The sequence below is a fragment of the Embiotoca jacksoni genome, unplaced genomic scaffold, assembly GCF_022577435.1.
Source record: "Embiotoca jacksoni isolate LCO1_2020_lvr unplaced genomic scaffold, fEmbJac1.0.p SCAF_1, whole genome shotgun sequence".
In the NCBI taxonomy this organism is placed as follows: domain Eukaryota; kingdom Metazoa; phylum Chordata; class Actinopteri; family Embiotocidae; genus Embiotoca; species Embiotoca jacksoni.
In genome coordinates this window covers 15,051,221-15,072,212 of record NW_027185229.1, presented here as the reverse complement: position 1 = coordinate 15,072,212, position 20,992 = coordinate 15,051,221, and the positions used below count along the sequence as shown (strand labels likewise).

Sequence of the window (20,992 nt, the reverse complement as noted above, 5' to 3'; positions counted from 1 at the left end):
AATAAATTAGGCAGCCACTTTTTAAAAATTGTTGGCTTGGAAACAGGAAAAATGGGCAAGCGTAGAGATTTGACAAGGCCCAAATTGTGACGGCTTCTGCAAAATGTCAGATCTCGTGGAGTGCTTCTGGTAAGCAGTGGTTAGTACCTACCAAAAATGATTCAAGGAGGGACAACCAATGAACAAGGCATCCAAGGCTCATTGATGTGTGGTTGTCTCCTACAGATGAGCTACCATCATAAAAATTGCTGAAAATTGTAATGCTGGCTATGATAGATAGGTGTCAAAACACATAGGGCCTGATTTACAAAAGCTTTGCGTGTGTAAAAGCACGTGCAAACTCCACACCACCCGCAAACCAAATGTCCAAGCTGGCTTACTAACAACGTGCAGTGAGGATTGCATCTTTCAAATGTGCAATTTAACACACGGCGTCCATTTTGCGTGTTTGCCTGTATGCATATGTAATATTGGGCATTTCTACTTGAAGGTGCAAAATACTGGGAGGGGAAATGTAAATGCATAAATTTAGCACCCGCAATATTTACTAAACCTGAAAGTAGAAATAGGAGAAGTGATTGTTGTGTATTTTAGTACGACTGAAAGGAACGTATTAATCAGATGTGCACATCAGGAGAGACGGCTGCTCTTATTGTGGTGAGAAGGAGACGCAGGGAAACAAAAGAATACGTAGAGAACGTGGTTTTACACCCATGGAAACATTTTTGAGACGTCAGATGCATAAATTATTCAGACATATCGTCTGTCCAGCAATGACATTTTATGAGTTATTGAATGAACTGAATGATGATTGACAGCCAACAACAAGGCCGAGCCACGTAACACCAGCAATTAAAAAAAAACATACCAGTCAACATTGTCCTTCTTCTGGGTCGTTCCAGCTTATCGCTGCTTGGATATCCCGCCCAGTCCCGTTATTCAGGTGTGCTGTCACAGGTGCTGAATCTGTTCAGCATTGATTGTGTCCGGGGACTACAAACATCTGTAGGCTCTGCCTCTTATATCCGCTGCAGGCAACATCACCCACTACTAGCATAACAAACTTGAATCTCCAACGTTTACATCTAAATTGCACTATGGGTAATGCAGGGAAGGATGATGTGCAGGATAAAAAAAAAAGTCAATATCTCTGGTTCTGGTACATCAGCTTTTTTTTCTAACTGTCCATTGTGAGCATGACATTCTTGTTGGAATCACATGATACATTAGTCCTGTGCTCGTTGAACTTTATTTTCATGGACTGCCGCTTTGTTTGGTTTAAAAAAAACAAAACAACAACAACCTGTTAATCCGCTATCATTGACACTACTACTGAAGTGTGAATGTTAATGTGAGATATCTGTCCACTACACGCATTTATGTTTTGGTATGTGCAACGGTGAGAACTTTAGGCCTGTACTCTCTGCGCACGCATTAAATAGGCCATACAGTAGTGGATAACTGGATAACTTCTTGAGGTTAATCCATTTGTTGAGAGACATTATTCATCCAGCAACACAAAGTAAACAAGCTCTATCTGCGTCTGTGCACTCTCCAGCCTCGGCTTGCCTCATCTTTCATGTCGGCAAGCTCCATCACCACAGGAGCACGGAGGAAAGAAAGATATCAGCTCATGTGATATCTGATTTCATTTCAGTGTGGCTTGTGCACACACACACACACACACATACAGAGAAAAAAAGAGCAAACCGATCATTTGTGCCACTGTTTGTGACTCTCGAGATGAATGGTTCCCAGACGACGCCACTGTGGCATGAAATGCTAAGATGTAATCATCTTCTCTCAACAGGATGCTGTTTCATGAGAGGGGAATGAACTCCAAATGTCACTTTCACTTTTATTTTACTTGCTGCCTTGATATTTTCTCTCAGCATTTTAATGCCATCCTGCACGTCTTTGATCTGGGGAGAAAAGCAAATTTGAATTTGAATTTGAAAGAAGTTCAGTCTTTTCTAGTGCCTTTACCTGCCAAATTAAATGAGAATCCTTTAGAAACCTGTTGGTTCATAATCAGTCAGAAAAAGTAAACATGCACGCTAATCATAGTTCAGCTATAAAATCCTAGTGCATCTCAGAGTGTCTCTTGTCAGGCAGATGACAGTGGTGTCATCCAAGAATTCTCACTTGATGACAGTACAGGAGATTGTACCCATGGGTGGTTCAGAGGTAGTTCATTTGACTTCACTGACAGGCAGCACCAGAACTGAGATCTTTACAGCAGCCAACAGACATTAATTGCAATTGCCTCAACTTGGGGTCAGCTCAACTGGTGACTTCAAATCAATTGCAAAGCTAGTTGATGTTCAGAAGGCATCCGAATCATTATTTTAGTTTGAAACATAACAGTGATTTAACTGTAATGCTTTGTTCTGCTAAAGAGCTGCTATGCTGAAAAAAGTATATTACCAAGTAATTTTTCCCACGTTATTAAAATGTTACGTATGTTAATGAGAGACGTAATCCGCAGGTTCAATCAGATTATTTTAAATTGTTTTCAAGAAAATCACTTTTTGAAAACAAATTTCTAGAAATGAGTCAGTTTTTTAAACAAGGCAGAACATAGCCTGCTGGCTGTTTCCAGTCCTTTAGCTAAGCTAGGCTAACTGGCTACTGGTTGGAACCTCATAATTAACATGAGCATGGTATCAGTCTTTGTATGTAACTCTCTACCAGTAACAATAACAAAAGACAGTTTGCAAAATTATTATTATTATTATTTTTTTGCAACACAAAAATAACACTGAACTGCCATCTAACATTCATTATCAAGGCTGTCTTAAATTCAAAATTAAATTCAGCTTTGTATTTTACTCTGTTTGAATGATACTGTATTTGTTGCTGCCCAATTCTGCACCCATCTTATTTTATCGCTTGTTTTTCCCCATTATTTCCAAAGAACTCCATCTCACTTTGTACCTTTAAGTCACTGTTATTGATTAAATGACCCATGATGGAAAGCAACTAAAGCCTTTTGGATATTTGCCCGCCACTGCAGTTGCCATAACACTCATCAAACTGTGTCTTACTTCTGTCAGTGAGCTTGATTACTTTTCTGTGTGCAGTCACTCTGACGTGGGATGAGAGCTTTCCTCGCAATATGTTCCATGACCTTTATGACTTTTACGAAATGGATCATTTTCCTTCAAGAGTTGTCTCACACTTGCGCTGTAAGCCACAATGGAGACAAGTAGGGCAACAACAGCTAGTTTCAACACATACAAAACCGTAACTGTGTTGGAACTGAGCGAAATCAACGGTGACATCACCCATTGGTTTATGAACTGCCCTATTGACGCTTCAAGTTTGGATTATGTCTGTTACCATCTTGCTAATTTGGAGCCAGAACCATATTCAAATGAGCTGAGGAGGCTAAACAAATATTGACATCCCAACCCTTCTGTGGCATGGCGCTCAATTCTATTGACAATGGTGGTCCTCTGACTTCACCTATGCAGTCAGAATTTCAGATTTTTCACTTACCACGTGATACACAATGACATGAGTGCTGGACCAAGTCCTACAAATTGTGATTTAAAGGATCTGCTGTGATCATCTTGGTACAAAATAGCACAGGAAACTTTCGCAGGTCTTTTATAGTCCATGCAATGGTAGGTTGGAGCTGTCTTGGAGCTAAGCAAGGGACAGACAGCATATTAGTCATTATGTTTTGGGTCGTTAACATCTTTTGTATAATATCAGTAAACTCTCTAACTCTTTAACATTCATTATTCACGGTTAGAAATTTCGATGGTGTCTTTTAACATAGAATTCCTTAACAGAGCTTGTTCAGATGTGTTGGTTTGCCCTCTGAGACCAGTGGAGCGATTCCGGGATCTTCAGCCAGATGAGCTGGCAGATTTATTCAGCACCACTCAGAGAGTTGCCGACCTGGTGGAGAAACACTTCAACGCCACCTCGCTCACCATCGCCATCCAGGTAAAGCATAGACTTATTAACCGTTACAAAATACTGTTGCATCACTTTCAGTGTGTTCTATGGGATAATGAGAGAGAAGCCTCATCTCTGAAATATTGTTAAATTATATGAACAATAGTTTCATCAGGAAGGGCCATTTGGCTTGATGAAAACATGGCATACACATAAATCGCAACACTAATAAATATAATAGAGAGGAACAGAAATGTGAAAAAGAGAGGTACAATGTGCAACAAAGAGTCAAACTGTGGACAATACAGTTGCAGCATGCGGTATGTACCTCTGTTTGGTCACCTTGCCAAATATTGTTTATGAGATAAAAGAACAACAAAATTCCCTTCACATCAATTTCAGGAAATTAATTTCTCCTAGTTAAACTAATTAGCATCAATAATTTAAGCTTATTAACTTTGGTATTTCGCTCAAGTAGCAAGGGAAACATAAAGTGGCTGAAATGATTCTAATTTATGAAGTAGGTATTTAGGCTGCCATTTAATTTAAGTATCAGTTCAGATTTCAAATTGGAAATGCAAAACTTTGTTTTTTTCAGTTTCAGCTGTCATGAGGGTATGTCAAAGATTTAAGGGTTATTTCTCTCAAACTTTGTTCACAAATTTGTTAAAATCTGTGTTAGTGACAGCTTAACCTTTGCTGATATAATCCATCCACCTGATGTGGGGAACAGAATTGAGCACCAGTAAAATAGAACAGAAACACACACACACACAAAAAAAACATTTACTCCAGAAAACTCATTTAAAGATTTTTTTTTTTTTACATTTTAAAAAGAGTAGATAAAAACCTACTATATAACTAGACCATATATGAGCTTTTTATTCAAAATAAGCCCCTTTGATTTGACAGGGATGCAGGAAATTGTAGCACAAACAATGGTGCGACTTCAGTCAGCCAAGTTAAACTTGTGGTGTAACTTCATAATTCAGAGCCCTATTTTTGTATGCAAAATGTGTCCAAGCACAGATTTAAGCGTATTTGCAATTTCATGCAGTGCAAGGGCCTTGCGCTAAGTTGCTATTGTTGTGAAGCCATCTGAGCTGAAATAGGTGAAATGGCAGAACAAAGGGTGTGTCATTCAAGATACACTCGAAAAGTACAAGTTTGGTTTCATTTTTGAGTTGAAATCACAGTTGTATTTTCGCAAGCTCAAATCATTTCTAAGTGCATTGCAGCCACCCAAGGGTTTATTTCATGGCTTCAGCAGGCAAGAGCACACATGAACAGACCTATCCAAAATCCCACAAACAAGTTTGGTGGATGTCCTACACATATCATTAACTTCTTTTAAATCACTTCTTAAAACCCATTTTTATAGAATTGCTTTTAAGTGATGTCGTCCTTTTATGTCCTTTTATGCAGTTCTTTTGTTCCCCTGTTTTTGTTTGTTTATTTTTGTCATTTATTTATTTGTTTGTTTTCTATTCCATTTGCTCGTTTTGGTTATTTGTTTGGTTTTGTTATATTCATTACCTTAATGGTATGGTCTTTTTTGCCTCCTGTTTTCTTAAATGTTTACCGGTATTGATGTTATGTATGACTATGCTTTGCTTCTCTGTAGAGCACTTTGTAAACTCTGTTTTTAAAGGTGCTATATAAATAAAGTTATTATTATTAGTAGTAGTAGTATATCATCCCACTTACATAAATCATTTAAACAAGATTTTTTTTTTTTGATTGCAAACTTCTGATTTAGTTAGTTATAAAAAAAAAAATACGCTGACTCTTGTCTGTGGAATTGGATGTGAAACAGGCAATTGCTATGCATTATGATGCAGTGGCCAATCTCAGCCTTATAATATAAAAGGCAGCTTGGGTTAAGTGCAAACGAATTGCAAATAAATTATACATAAAGAGGTAACAATTCAAAAGCCTTTTCACATACTCATCTGTTTCAATATTATAACGAGCCATGCAGGGCCAGAGTTTTATGCACAAAAGGTTTGGTCAATTTATGCAGGACAGCTTAGGTCATTTAATTAATGATTAGAAAGTAAATTACGCACACTCAAAAGCTCCCGATTATCAGTGTTGTTAATAAATGAATTGCATCGGAACCTTTGAGTGTGGGTTGTTTACACAGGTTCAATCTTTAACATTGTTCCAGCACCTGATTTTAAAGGGTTCTTTGTTCACTTTGACATTTATTTGGTAATGAAATAGAAAACAAAGAGTTGAGTTGAATTATCAACATTGCCAATGCATCACCTGATATGCCGACCTCAACGCCCCCAAAACCCTCAGCAGCAGCTGAGACTGTTGAGGTTTCTACATCTCGATCATCAATGCTGATTTGAGTGGCTGTGACGGCCACTGATACGCTTGCATTTGTATTCACCAAATTACCATAAAATTAAACATGCTCCCAGCGCATAGAACTTCGACCTGCGTTTGCTCAGTGCCTAGATTGACGAAAGTAGAGCCCTCAGTCAGTCACTCACTCACTCACTCACTCAGTGACAGACATTAATTTTGAAAGGGCTCTTTGACATAAAGTTGCTGTTATGTCAAATATGTTAAAATAGTCCCAGAAGGTGATTTCTTTAACTTGTTTGAAGAATATCCAGTTTAGAACTTAAGACACAATGGTTTGAAACTTTGGGCTTAACAGCAAAGTAGCATGAGGCCCGTTGGTGTTTTCAGTGTAGATTAGCGACGCTGTCGTATTATGAAAGCTAAATACAGAGCTGACTCTGACACCCGGACAGGCTCTCATCTCAGATTGAATGGCCTATTCTGTGTAACTGGTGATATATATGCTAATATCAAAATAGCACCTAGCTCATTCTGCCTCTGTGTCAGAGAAAATTGTTTCACCGGTTCAGAGGGAGAAGAAAAAAACAGCGAAGAGTAATCTTTACCTGGATATAATTTTCTTTGACTATGAATGTGATAAGAAGTGATGATAAGAGATTAGTTGTGACAGCTCCCGGGTTACAGCCACCACATTAAAGGAGAACTCTCTGCAGGAGGGTGCAACTGTTCTCTGCAGCACGCCACTCCTGTGACAAATACTAATATCACACAAATCAACCTCACTTGGGGATTGATGGTGAAAAAAAGATGTGTGCATGGTGACAAAAATGTTTTATTTTTCCTCTATTAGGGCTGAGGAATAACAATGAAGATCATCAGATTTTATGTATTTGTTTATTCACTCACCATGTTCATGTGTATTGTAGCAAAACAAAATATCACCTTCTGCTAACAAATAAAAAAGTATAATCTCAATAAATGTAATCGCACCTAATTCGACACAGAGAAGTGTTAAAATGTTTCTTTGTTGGCAGATTAAACACTAATTGGGCTCTGTAGCAGTAACTCCCAAAGAAAAAGTGTACAACATTTCTTTAAAAAGAAAGAAAGAAATGTACCTTATTATTAAAGCACAATGTTGTTTTCAGCTGTTGCCTTTGCTTAAAATCTATAACAGTACATTATGAAAAGAGATGAAACTCTCCTCATCTTTACATTAGTGCAGATAAATCTGAAAATGTTGTTTACACGTTAGAGTTCCAACTACACTACACTTTTTAGATAATTCCCTCAAAGCTTGCTGTTCTCACTTAAATCCAAAGACCTTAATTCTCTCTCCTCTTTCAGATGACAATCAGCAACATTTGCATTACAACACTACTGCTCCCCCCGTGGTTTTAAAAATATAGCCTGCTATAGCTGACCTCGCAAGTCAATGTGTGTTGCCAATGTCTTATCTTTGCGTTTTTGTTTCTGTGCAGACAGCTGGATAAGTAAAAAAAAAAAAAAAGAGTGTAACCGTCTTACCTATAAAATACAGTAAGTAGTAGTGTAGTATATTTGATATACATCCATCCATCAATCCTTCCATCCATTATCTAGACACACTTTATTCTGTACAGGGTCACAAGGGCGAAAGAACCTATTCCAGTAGACTATATGGGCGAAGGTTGTGTTACCGTTTCATCACAGAGCCAACACAGAAAGACAAAAAACCATGATACTTAGTCAGCAATTACCCTAGCACACTTTTTTCTCTTTTTTTAGACTATGGAAGGAAACTGGAGCTTTTGGAAATGCATCAACACTGGTGATATAGAGCTACTCAGTTTACACGTGGATATGCAAGACTTATTATATAGATGTGTGTGTATTCATGTTAACAAAAATTACATAAGCTTGGCAACAAAAACAAATTTACACAAACAATTTAGTTGCTGTGTTAAAAAATATAATATTATATTATAATATAATACTGTGAAAAATGTTTGACGGAAAAAACATAAAAATTATTTTTGTCTTTCTTCTTGATGAAAAATGGCATAAAAATGGGTCATAAAGAAACAGATGTCAAGACAAAGGCAATAAAACAAATCATGGGGAGAAAAGTAAGGTGCTGTAGCTCATCTGAAATTAAAATCGTTGTTTGAATTATTAATGTAAATATTTCTGAATTCCTAGGTTTTTCTAATTACCTCTTTCTGTTCCCACCAGGATGGCCCTGAAGCTGGACAAACCGTGAAGGTGAGAACTTAATAATTTACTACCTTTAAATATGCCATGACGCCTCTGTAATAGTTATATACTATTAAATAATCATTGTATTTCATTTGAGGTGCTAAACTCTTGGACCAGATTAATTATTTAGAGATCTATTCTAAAAGGTTTAAATCATTTTTGCTTTGGCTGGAGACTGTATGGAATGATTCATGTGGCTGACTGAGGACCTACAGGGGTCCATATAGGTTAAACTGAGGGAACATGATCATCGCAAGTCACTGGACTGAAACTTCCACTCAAACCTTTTTACACTACTACACTGTATTATTCTGCTATTTTTGGTATCAAATATATTACATGTATTATGTACTTCTGTTCAAAATGACCTACAGTGACACCATGAATAATGAATTAGTGTATGCAAAGAGGTCTAATATAAACATACAAGTTTTCTGCCAAAGTTACTTGACATGGGAGAACTGTGTCTCAGCTGGTGTTTCTTTATGTTCTTGTCATTGATATGACGTAGGGCTTAGTGTGAAAATATTTTGTGTGTATTCAACTTTAAAAAAAAAAAACATAAGTCACCTCAGGCCCCTGAAACCAGTAAGGTTCCTACAACAGAACCTTACATCGACATGCAGTGTAGATCATCTTATTTGCTCATTATTTTAGTGTTTGTGTATTGTCATGAAACATTCCGGGCATGATCAATAAGCAAAATGCCTACACATTAAAATCCGTACAGCTTAAATTTAAAACCTGCACAGCTGCTCTGTGGTTTGTATTTTAAAAAAACATGTAAATAAGTGTTACCCACAGTGTTTCACACTTTTGTGCGAAACCTGTACACTTTGTTTATTCTCCCAAATATGTTGTTTGAAAACATTTTCAGACCAGACACAAGGGTACATCAGACTCTGACACATGAAATGTAATGTTTAATGGAAACATGTACAGGGCGATGGGTTAAGGTGGAAAGTCATACATGAACATCTGCAAGACAAAAAAAAATAATTATAATTCTGTCATTTTTGTTTGAGACTGATAGACTTGAGAATATTACGAGCCAATATAGCAAATAATAGGAGTAACAAGGGCATTATTTTGTTTACAATAACAATCAACTAAATTGTTCAGTGTTCAGATGGAAAAACTGTGCTTCCAGAAGGACAAGATTAATCAATTCGGAGAGATAACTACAGGAGATAATTGCTCTGGGGTTTTTCGAATAAAAACAAACATCACGTCATGCATGTTGGTGAAGCTGTAAACCTATCTGGACAAAGTAGTTTACTTACAGTGGAGGTTCTCAGCTGGTCACTCCCGCAAGGTTTTAATATTAAGTGGCATCGTGATGTTGCGCCGGCTAATGTCGGACAAAATGTATAGCCACCATGCATTGCCGGAGGTCTAACATGCTTCATGTTAAGTCAGCGCTGCGTAGTGCTGCATAAAGTGAAATGGACCATATGTCAAATATATCTCTGAAGAAATTGTGATGCCTTACACTACTTACCTAAGAAGTCCTCTGAGCTCATTTTACATTTCCACCATATCTGAAGAACAGATATGATTTGGCTAATTCCTCACACAATGGCTGAAAAAACATTTTCATGAACAGTTATCTTCAAACTGTTTGTTTTTTGTTTTTTTGTTTTTTTTATCATTTTGAGTTTACCGTACCAAACAAAATTATGTTCTGTATCAGGAAATTCAGATCGAACAATGAATAAGAATCTGACTTGAATAAAAAATATATATGGTAAATAGCTCTACTGAAACTGAAAACTGTGAACTCAACATTGAGAGTTGATAAGTTAGCCAGCGATGTCTTTGATACAAAGTAAGGACAAACATTTTTTAAACAGGAATTTTTTTATTTTTTATTTTCCAAAGCTTAACCCTCCCATTGTCCTTGGGTCAAAATGACCTGCAGCTGTGTTCAGCTCTATTTTATTTCTATAGTTTTATAGTTTTTGGGATCATTGGTGATCATTCTTTAAAGAAACCCTCACAGCCTCCTTGTCACCAATGATCCCAAAAAATATGAAAATAAAATAGAACTTGGTTGAACACAGCTGCGGGTCATTTTGACCCAAGGACAACGGGAGGGTTAAGATACCAACAGGCACACCTAAAAATGTCATAGTCACGCTCAGTACGACTATAAATTGTTGTGTAAACAACTATGAACATCTTCAAGGAGGGACAGTCTATAAGTGTGTGCCTTTAACCCTTGTTATCAATGTCCTGTCATGGTGACAACAAAGACACAAAAACAACACAAGCAATAAGGCTTTTTGCCCCACCTTTGAGTTTGGCTATCTGGAACATTGCATAAAGATGTAGTTGGTCGATACATCACATGAAGTTTGTTTTTAAGAATATCAAACCTTATGTTCCACCACAGTATTAACCAAAGTACAAAAAAAAAAAGTCCCTGACCACTTATGAATCTTTCTACACATATACACATAGATTGGTGACGTGGCCTCAAATCTGCTCTTGCTTGGTCACTGCTTGCTAAAGTTCACTAAATTATCTTTCAGTTTGTACCAAATGCAAAAGTCCTACTGTCCAGCACTTTTTTGTTGTTGTCTTACAAAGCCCTATTTACCATTGAGCATTGTCTTTTAAAATACATTTTACATATATATTTCTGCAAAAGTTACCATTTTTCATCTACAGGTTATTTAAGATTAAATCGCTTTGACCTGGCAGTACAAACAAGCTCAACAAATAATTGCATTCCATATTCTGTTCTATTCTATAGCATTATATTTATACCTGCAGATATTTTGCACCATTATTATATTATGAGAAGCTCTGAAATATTATTGCAGACCCTTTTGTCAATGGCCATTAATGCAGGAAAGCACATCAGGGTGGCAATGAATCAAAGGCAGCAATAGAGGAGCTGATGTTTCCCCACTGATCCTTATCTCATTGAAATAATCTACATATTTTTTATCAAATCATTTTAACAGAAAGCAACTCTTCATATGGAGACCTGTCTGGTCTTTTTATAAAAACAGATTATCTAAGCACATATAGCTAACCTGCTACAGTGGCAGCCCAACCCCATCTATCAACTGAGTAATTGCAATCAGGTGCTTGCACGCCAGCAATAAAAATGGCCCTTTGATTAAATAAGAGCGAGGTAGGTTATAAGAGAGAGGCAAATGCACTCTTATAAACTTACTGCCTGGAGTCACAAAGACACAAGACACATCTCTGTGTTTCGAATGATGGATTTAATTTTTGTCTTATGGAAAATACAGGTGACTATAGTGATTTATCATGTGTATGGCTTTGTATAGGTCCATTTTGGCTATGCAAATCTGGCTATTATATGTGATATATTGTATTTGATATGAAGATTGCTAGCTGTAACACATTCAAGTAGACAACAACAACAACAACAACAAAAACACAGTAATATATTTCCTTAGCCATGAATATGTGAGATGCAAAGTGAGACACAGCAAGAATATGATGGAAAACTCTACTTTCAGTGTATTTACCTGCCAAAGAATTAACATGACTGCTTTAGTGGGTGTTAAACTGGTAATGGAACTGTTGGCACTGTAATTAATTATCTGCATGTCTGAAAGTTTGACATAGTTCTGCAATACAGAAAAAGAAAAAAGAAAAAACAAGACAACTACTTTACCTGTCAGAAAAATGTCATGTAAAGACGATCTTTCAAGCTCAGGTTACATTTTAAAATGTAACTCATCAGTGGGAACTGATTTGGCAGTTAATAGACACAATGTATGAATACATTATGTGGAAACTTGCCAGCCCTACAAAGTGTTATTGAAGAACTCTGTCCACACTACCACATACAGTACATGTTTTCAGCTCAGTCCAATCTCTCATATTTAAGAGCTCTGCAGTGCATGATTTCCATGTCCACTAGCAGAAGTACACTAGAGAAAGCAGGTTTGTGGGCAACTGAAATGTCTTGACAATTATGAGGTGGATTTCCATGAATGTTTACACAGAAAGCCATGCCCTCCTGAGGAGAAATTGTAAAACCTTTGATGATCACCTGACTTTTCTTTTAGCTATATCATTAGGTCATAATTGTTATGTCTTTATGGAACCACACAAAACTAAGTATGTCTAACTAACTATGTCAACCATGGCAGACTGCATGGACCAAATTGTCATTAACTGGAATGAGCTACAAATATGAAAAGCCTCCCAAGAAACATGACCCTAATTTGCCAGATGGTGGTGCAATTTTTGAAAGGCCACACCACTTACACCATAAATTTGACTCGCAAGTCCAGCCCACTTTTCTCGACAAAAGTGTTTAATATTTATAACATTTAAAACATTTTGAAATGCACACTTTTGATCTCCTAAACTGTAGGTGTAATTACTACCACATTTTCTTTACATCATTACTGAACCAAGTTCGTCAAAAGTTGTCTTCATCTTCTTGATATTTGATTTACTTTACAAGATATTTACCAATAATCTGCAGGATTTATCAGGAAAACAACCATTCCTCAATAATGATTGGTCCAGTCATTGTACAATCTTGAAAGATATTTTAAAACCAAAGCACTTTGAGCACCAACACATGGGGGCACCACAGATACCAAAAAAGCATACCTCAAACCCTGGCAGCTGGAATCTCACCAAATTTGGTGAACATTGATCTTGTGGCAAATATTGACCAAAATCTCAACTCATTGTTATGTTCTATTGTTTGCATTTACCCAATTTACTGTCGTTGTTCTCAATAAGGGGTCAAACAGCATTGCTCGCATTGCGAAATGATTTTGGGCGTAGGTGTGCCAAAATTGCTTGGTAGTGCCCAGCAAAATTCAGCTCCCATGGCTCCCTTTCCATGCATATAAGTTCAGTAGCATGTGCATCATAACTAGACCTACAAAAATGTCTCCCGTTGCCATAACCTCGACTCAACAGAACGTATTTTTTGTGCCATTTTCCCATGTTTTACTTGAATAAACTCCTAGAAAATCAGAAATTTGGTCTGTGCAATCTTAAGACCATTGTGATGACATTTTTTTTAAAGCCTCTGTTTTCATTGAACGGTTTCTCTGTGATATGGGGGCCATTTTGCAAAAAAGTCATCCTACGTGCTTCTAACAGTTTTTTTTTTTTTTTTTACCTTGGGAGCTATCTTAACTATATTGGCTAAGATGCTTTGTGAATAACTTTTATCTTTACAAAGATCTCAACTTCAGGGTGAAATTCTTACAAAAGGTTGTAATTCTAAGAATTTAAATAGATTTTTGTCAAAGGAGTACACATTAGTACGAGGAATCTTGATAAATATGGCCCTGGATCAAAAAAGCCTTAGAACCTGGATAAGGCTCTATTGAGAAACCTGTGAGCTTTCATTGAAGGGTATTGCCATGGCAATGCAGGGGATTTTGATGTTTTTCCATGACACAAGAAGTTATTGTTAAGAATCAAGAGATGTTCAAAAACTCAAGAAACCTGGCACACGTCAAAAGTGGCAAATATTTATATCTGATATGAGTGCCAGCATTGGGTGTTGCAAAATGGCTAAGTAGTGCTCCCTACAACTTTTCAACAAAGTAGTTTGTTTCACCAACATGTACAAAACTCGGTAGCCACACGTATCATGTCCATGGTGAAATCACAAATGCAACTGGACCACTGCTTACAAAAACACTGTAATTCAGATGTTGATTTTCATCAAGCGATAAAACGTACTCATGAAGGTTGTAGTTTCTCCCTGCTCCACGCATGTCACGGTACTGCGCACTGTTTGTGTGCAACAGGAGCAGTCTCTGAACGTTCTGTTCAACCCTTGTACGATAAATGTATCGCCGATCCAGAAAACCCAGGTCATCTGAAACAGGGTTACCCATTGTTACCAGAATCAAAACACAAGCAACATGAAGCAGCTTATTGTTTGTATGCTCCCCACTTGTGGAACAAGCTTCCTGAATACCTGAGGTTTGCTAAACCTGGCAGCACCTTGGGGCTTAAAACATTATGTTTTCTGAGGCATTACATTAAATTATTGATTCATTTGTAACTACAATTTTAATGCCTGGAATATCTATGTCTCTATAAATCACATTGAACGGCCTTCTTTTTGTTGTCTTTTAAGTAAAATATTTTAATTCATATCTTATCTTATTCTTAATGTATTTCTATATAAAAGACTTTGAATTGCCTTATGTCTGAATTGTGCTATAAAAATGAAAGTGCCTTGCCTTGCCATACAGATGTTTGGTCAGTTTACATGTCATTAACAATTCCATTTTATATCGTGATGGGCCAGTTTCCACTAGAAGCTTTATTGTGACGTCTGTATATTACTTTAATAATTCAGTATTGTTACATTCTAAATTGTCTTTTTTTTTATATTACTATATTTCCTCAGAATCTCACCACTGTTCAGTAAATGTGAGGAGAGCTTAACATCAAACTAGTATATCAACCAATGCATACGTAATATCTATTGTATGAGTTATGACACCTGCCTGAAGTCATTCTCTGCCTTCTCTTTTTGGCAGCTGATCATCCTGATTAATTTCCCAACAGAAATGAGTAGGAAAAGACCAGTTACCCGAAAGACCAGTTCATATTTAACCTGTTCAAACAACATTGATTCCCCTGTGACTTACTGAAGAAAGTCACTTTGCTTTAAGGTGGTACGGGTGAAAGTTGGGCTTTGTGGGTGTCTGTCTATCTGTCTGTCTGTCTGTCTGTCTGTTGGGGCACTCTGCTCTAGTCTACCTTCATTTCCTTTTTCCATTAATGGCAACCACACATGTTTATGACAATGCATATTTGCCTGCCTGCCACACTAGATTTCATTGAAGTTCCTTAAATTAAGATGACAGCTTTTTTCCACATTTGTTCCGACGATTATACATATTGTGAACACATTAAGCAAATATGTAGCTTCCTTAGACACTTCATTCTGTCACTAGAGCTGATGGGAGGTGAACATGCAGCTTTGCATGAAGGACGTTCTGTTTGAGTGCACATAATCTTCAAGCAGTGGATGATTGACTAATTATCGTTGGAACATACAGTCTGGGGAAGTGTTCACCCAGAGCCCGACTGAAGGACGCCACATAGGAACTAACAGTGAACCATGAACTCAACATCTGCAGTGTGTAATCAGGCAGGCCCCGATAATAAGAGGCATGTCATTGGGAGTTAATGTCAAGGACATAAAGCATCAGCATCTGAGGAAAGCTGCAAACTAATGCTGACTCATTAAAGAGGGGAGACGTATTTTGAAATCTGGGATTATTGTTTTTGAAGCACTACCTTATTTTCTCAAAACAAGAACTGCCGACACAGACTCAAACATTTTGGTTCATAAACGCTAATAGACTGTAGTGACATATTGTTAACACATTCATCAATATCTTAGATTATCAGGCCAAAATACCACTTTTCTTCAACAAATTCTCCCAAATGACAAAAGGTGTAGTGTATCATTAAATTCTTCAATTGCGCATACGATCAACTTTTAGTTAAATCAGTGACGACAAGCCTTCCCTGAGGCAGCGAAGTAACCCCAAACCATAAATTCTACAACACCCTGCTTCACAGTTTTACAAGGTTCTTCTCCTGAAAAGCTGTCTTTGGTCTGTGCCAAACATGTCAATTATCACTGTGGCCAAATAACTCTATCAAAACTTACATTTTTCTCTAAAGTTAATTTTAAATAAGGAGTTTTCCTGGCACACCTCCCATGCATATCAAATTCTTGCAATCTTTTTTCTGATCGTAGACAATTGCACTTTGACACCCAAAGTTTGAGTTACCTGCAGATGTTTCCTAATATTTAGATACAAATATTGTGGCACATTTGTTCTGAAATGTATTTGTAGCAATTTGAAGGGGAAGCTTTTCAACTCTCAAATGAACATTTATCCACAAATGAAGCCAAATGTTTATTTTTATCAGTGGAGAACGTGCTATTTACAGCAGCTGTTCTGCTTGAAAGCTGGCAAGGGTGAGGGAGAACTCTTGGTCACCACAGGTGTGCCTCACAGATACACCATATGCAGACGCTGCACTGCAGGTGTCTTGGGAAAAAAAAAAAGGTTTTTTTTATGGGAGCAGTCGGAGTGGAAGACATGCATGATTCTTCTCCCACCCTCCACTCTTCATGATTCTAATATCTCCAATAACTTATGTTATTCATTGTATTTGAGTTTAACAAAAAAACAATATTTCTAAAGACAAACCTGCTTAAGCTAATAAATGTAAAATTGTTAGACAGGATTTGTGATTAGCCAACAAAAAAATTATGACAAAGACAATAATCAAATAGAACTACAGATACAATATTTAATAGTAACCCATTGTTAACAGTGAATTCATATACACTTTCTTTAACAACAAATGGACTTTAACAGAGGTTTGACTTCTTTATAAACATGTTAACCATGTACAGCGGGAAACAACATTGTTCCTCTTTTTTTTTTTTTCCTACAAAATTGCCATAATGGCTTTCAGGTGTTGTCATCAAAGTCTGGCAGTTAATTACAGGGTTCCAACCAGTCATGGAATTTCTGGAATATCTTTGAATTATAAATAGTCCTTTCTATGTATGGAAAGTCAGGGATCTTGACTTCTGAACTATATTTCTAAATAAAGTTATTTAACTTTAGAGAGTGTTTTTTTGTTTCCCCTTGCCGCTTGACAACAATCACTTCAGTGCAGACATGGGAAATTACTTGGAGAAAAACTCAGGGAACCATGGGTAGGGAGAGTGACACTGGGACTTGACACAGAGAGGGACAGACAGACAGACTGGTGCGGGTAGGGAGAGGAACAGAGGGAACACACACGTTGTAGAATCAGACTAACTAAAACCATGAAAATACTCTCACGAGTGTTTGGTGTCATGCACCACTACTTCAAGACAAATTCACTATCTGTAAAACCTAACTTGGCAATGAATTTGATTCTTATTCTAAAGACCACTTATAAGCAACACATACATTTGATGTAATGTTCTTATAGTTAATCTGCTGTGCCCTAGTGATGGGACAGTGATATTTTAAGCCTTATAATTAAAAAATGATTGGTGATTTTTTTTTTTTTTTTTTTTTTTTTTTGCCAGCTCCTTCCTACATTTGGCAGCTGAAGCTATGCTGCTTTTAGCCTGGATTGTGTTTAACTTCTTTGAGAGTAAAATATGCCACTCTCCTGCTGGTACACTTGTCCATCTTGGCTATTGGTGATATGCTGCAAATACCACCTCTTTTACATGAAGGTGCACATCACTGACTTATGTGTGACTGCTTAACATGATCACATTTGTTCATCTTACTTTAGACAAATACCGGACAGATATCCCGGTGGGTATGTCGAACCAGCTTCGTGGTACAGGCATTTGAACTCAACAAGTTTTGAAGGCTGCATTCTGTGATGATTGAAGGGAGCAATATTATGTCATTAAGCACAGCACAATGGCCCTTTGTTATTCTTGTTCATATAATTTAAGTTATGTGCACATGTTAGTTTTATATTCTACAACATCATTATGCCCCCTCAGCTTTTGCTTCAAGGGTGTATTATTATCTATTGTTTTCTCTAAAAGCTTGATTTAAATGTGACAAGGCAGCCTTTTTAACACTATCCTTGAAATATAAAGTTAGTCTGTCCCTTCTTTCTGACACCTCAACAATGTATTATATAACTTTATTGGACTTTGTCTGACTAAGACGTGCAATAAGAACAGGCAGGTTGTTCAACCTATATACTATGTGTAATTTACCAGCATGCACTAAGTTGGGTCCAGAAGTGGTTTAGAAAGGTGTTTAGCTTGGTTTCACCTGCTCCCACAACTCTATGGTAATGCTTTATGTATGGGTTGAACTGGTCCCAACCTCTGCGCCAAGGCCATTAACCAGGCCAGATTGTTGGTAATGTCTAAACAAAACTCCTACCCTAGTTTCAAATGGTACCGTCCTGTTGGTCCAGGACTGTGCCATGAGGCTAAGTGCAGTTCCAAATCATCCCAAACTTTACATAAAAGTGTTTAACCTAGGTTCTGTGGTGAGGCTCTTAGCCTTAGCCTCTTTGATTCTTTACAGGAGTGTGAGCTCTTTTTGAGGATGGAAACAGAAAAAACACTGTGATCAATTAGGTTTAAAGTAGTGTGCTTGGTCTTTGTCACAAGTTTAAATGAAGGCTGGCAGCCCAGTGTGTGTGTGTGTGTGTGTGTGTGTGTGTGTGTGTGTGTGTGAGAGAATATATCTTCAGTTGCGTATTTAATTTTAAATATCACAGTAAATATTTATATAAAGGGAGAAAAATTGATTATTTACTTGTCACTTGCAATAAAACCTGAGAAGCACTAAAAGAGTTTGTGCAAATGCATATCAGAAAAATCTGTTTATTTCTGCCTTAGTGCATGTTTGCTGTTTGTTTATGTGGGCTTTGCCAGATAAAGCTGTTTCTTAGGAACATTATTATGTCGTCCATGCAGAGAAGGAAATCAAAGTTAACCATACAGATGGGCAAGTTTGTGACAGCAGTGGGGCTGACACCAGGAGGAGGCCTGGGAAAAGTCAATTAAATCCTTAAGAGCATAAAAATAAGGAGTCTCTGCGGTGTGCAGACAGCACGCATGGTGAAATGCACGGTCACCCTCCTGTGATTTGTGACACGACAGTAACGCTCCACTCTGGCTTACCAACGTACTGTGAAGTAATGAAGGCTCTCTATGGAAACCGTCTTTGTCACATCAGTCTGTCAGACAATTCCCAGGTGAAATAGCACTGGCTTCTCTAGGCAGAGCACAACATATAAACCTTGTTTGTGTAATTACAGCATGTTCACGTCCATGTGCTGCCCAGGAAGGTGGGGGACTTTGAGCGGAATGACAGCATATACGATGAGGTAAGATGGCAGATTTTTGATCATCAATACTGTTTATGCCTTTGAATTTGTGCAAATTACACTTGGTTTAAAGGATTCTCATAAATCTGTCAGAAAATGAATAAAAGGACAAAGTCAAAGGCATCAGCACTTGTATGGTCTGTGGAAAATAAGTTTTAGAAGAACAAAATTACATCGTCAGTGTATCGTCATGTACTTTTTGCTCACAGGGAATGAAATACACTTGTCAGTAGTCCAGGAGACAGGGTATTTAAAGCTACAGCCTTACTTGGTCTGCTATGACCAGTAGCGTTTACATATCGCTGTAATATTGCCATTATTGATACGGTTTTCTGACCTCATGATTTTGTTTTACTTTTTTTTTTCTGCTTGTGGATCCATTGTACTCTGAATGTACTATGCGCTTGCGACAGAAATACTCAGACCCTTTCACGTTTTACCTACCTGAGAGCGCTGTAGAATAAATTAATACATTCCATTCAGTTTTATTTACAGTGCAAGATCACCATGGAACATGATCCCAACGCACTTTACAAAAACATTTGTATTAAAATATCAGGGAAATGTTGAAACAAAGAAGTTCAGAAAATAAACATTTACACCATCTACCTGCTTAATAACGCATGCCAGGAAAGCTAAAACGTGTTTTTCAATTATTTTTGCAAATTCATAAAAAAAAATCTAAAACTAAAATCTCAGCTAAATTAAGAATTAAACTGAGCAAGTCAAGTCTTTGTAGGTAAGAGAGAAAAAGACCCACTGTTTTGGGAAAGTCAGTAAGGAGTCGGTACACTAGTAAGTTGAATGATATAAAGTAGTTTGGGCAGATTGGGAGAGATGTTGCTAAAGGTTTAGAAAAAATAGAGAAGTCATGACTTCTGTTAAAGCTTAAGCTGTGGTGTATAAAGTTTTGGGATATTCTCAAGGGTAATTTGGTCATTGTCAGTATATGAGTGTTCAGTTTCCAAGATAGAAAGGCTGTGTTAGAGTTTCAGGAATAGGACTCAAGTGCACGACCCAAGACACAAGTAAAGTTAAATTTATTTTACTGATAGAGGTGCAAAAATAAACTACAACCATGAAGGGGAAATCCGCAAGCTCAGTCTCACACAGCCAAGGGTCCAAAAAGCCAGGTAAAAAGAGGAATACGCAGAGGTACATTAGTGAACGGGAAAATCCAGAAGGCAAAACATGGTTCAATGCACAAATACTGCTGACATGAATGCTGGAGAGACGAGCTTATGCTTTTGCTGGAAGGCGTGAGCTCATGGTTACAACATGGGAAGTCGTGTGCACCGTATGCTTGGCGTTCAAGTGGTTGACTTGTAAAAACACTGTTGCTAAGCAACAGAAACATGGATAAGTCTAGAAGCCACAGAGGCAAACAATTTAGCAAACTAACAGTACATAACATAATGCAGGAAATGCAAAGGCACATAGGGAAAAGATGAGGCTGTTGGGAGGATCAACATTTTCCTCAGACGTAGGCTGTTATGGATGCTGCGAAGATAAACTCTACATGACTAAAATCACAATATATTAGCTAAACATCCAACGAAAAATGTACTTCCGTGGCCTCTGCCATTTCCGTAAACATCAGCGAGAACGTGATAACCCATGCACTCGAGGCTTTCCAATGTCGTAAATA

At 37.4% G+C, this 20,992-nt stretch overlaps 1 protein-coding gene across 3 annotated transcripts in view; it reads left to right on the top strand.

The window, feature by feature from the left end:
* Positions 1–20,992, top strand: part of LOC138193158 (bis(5'-adenosyl)-triphosphatase-like) — a 276,788-nt gene that overhangs the window by 217,940 nt on the left and 37,856 nt on the right. For 2 of the 3 annotated variants that reach the window (XM_069141058.1, XM_069141141.1), the window contains exons 5-7: positions 3,812–3,957; positions 8,443–8,472; positions 19,276–19,344. In XM_069141058.1, coding sequence (XP_068997159.1) covers positions 3,812–3,957; positions 8,443–8,472; positions 19,276–19,344 — 245 coding nt within the window. The remainder of the gene's footprint in view (positions 1–3,811; positions 3,958–8,442; positions 8,473–19,275; positions 19,345–20,992) is intronic. The other variant, XM_069141228.1, reaches the window with a different exon arrangement.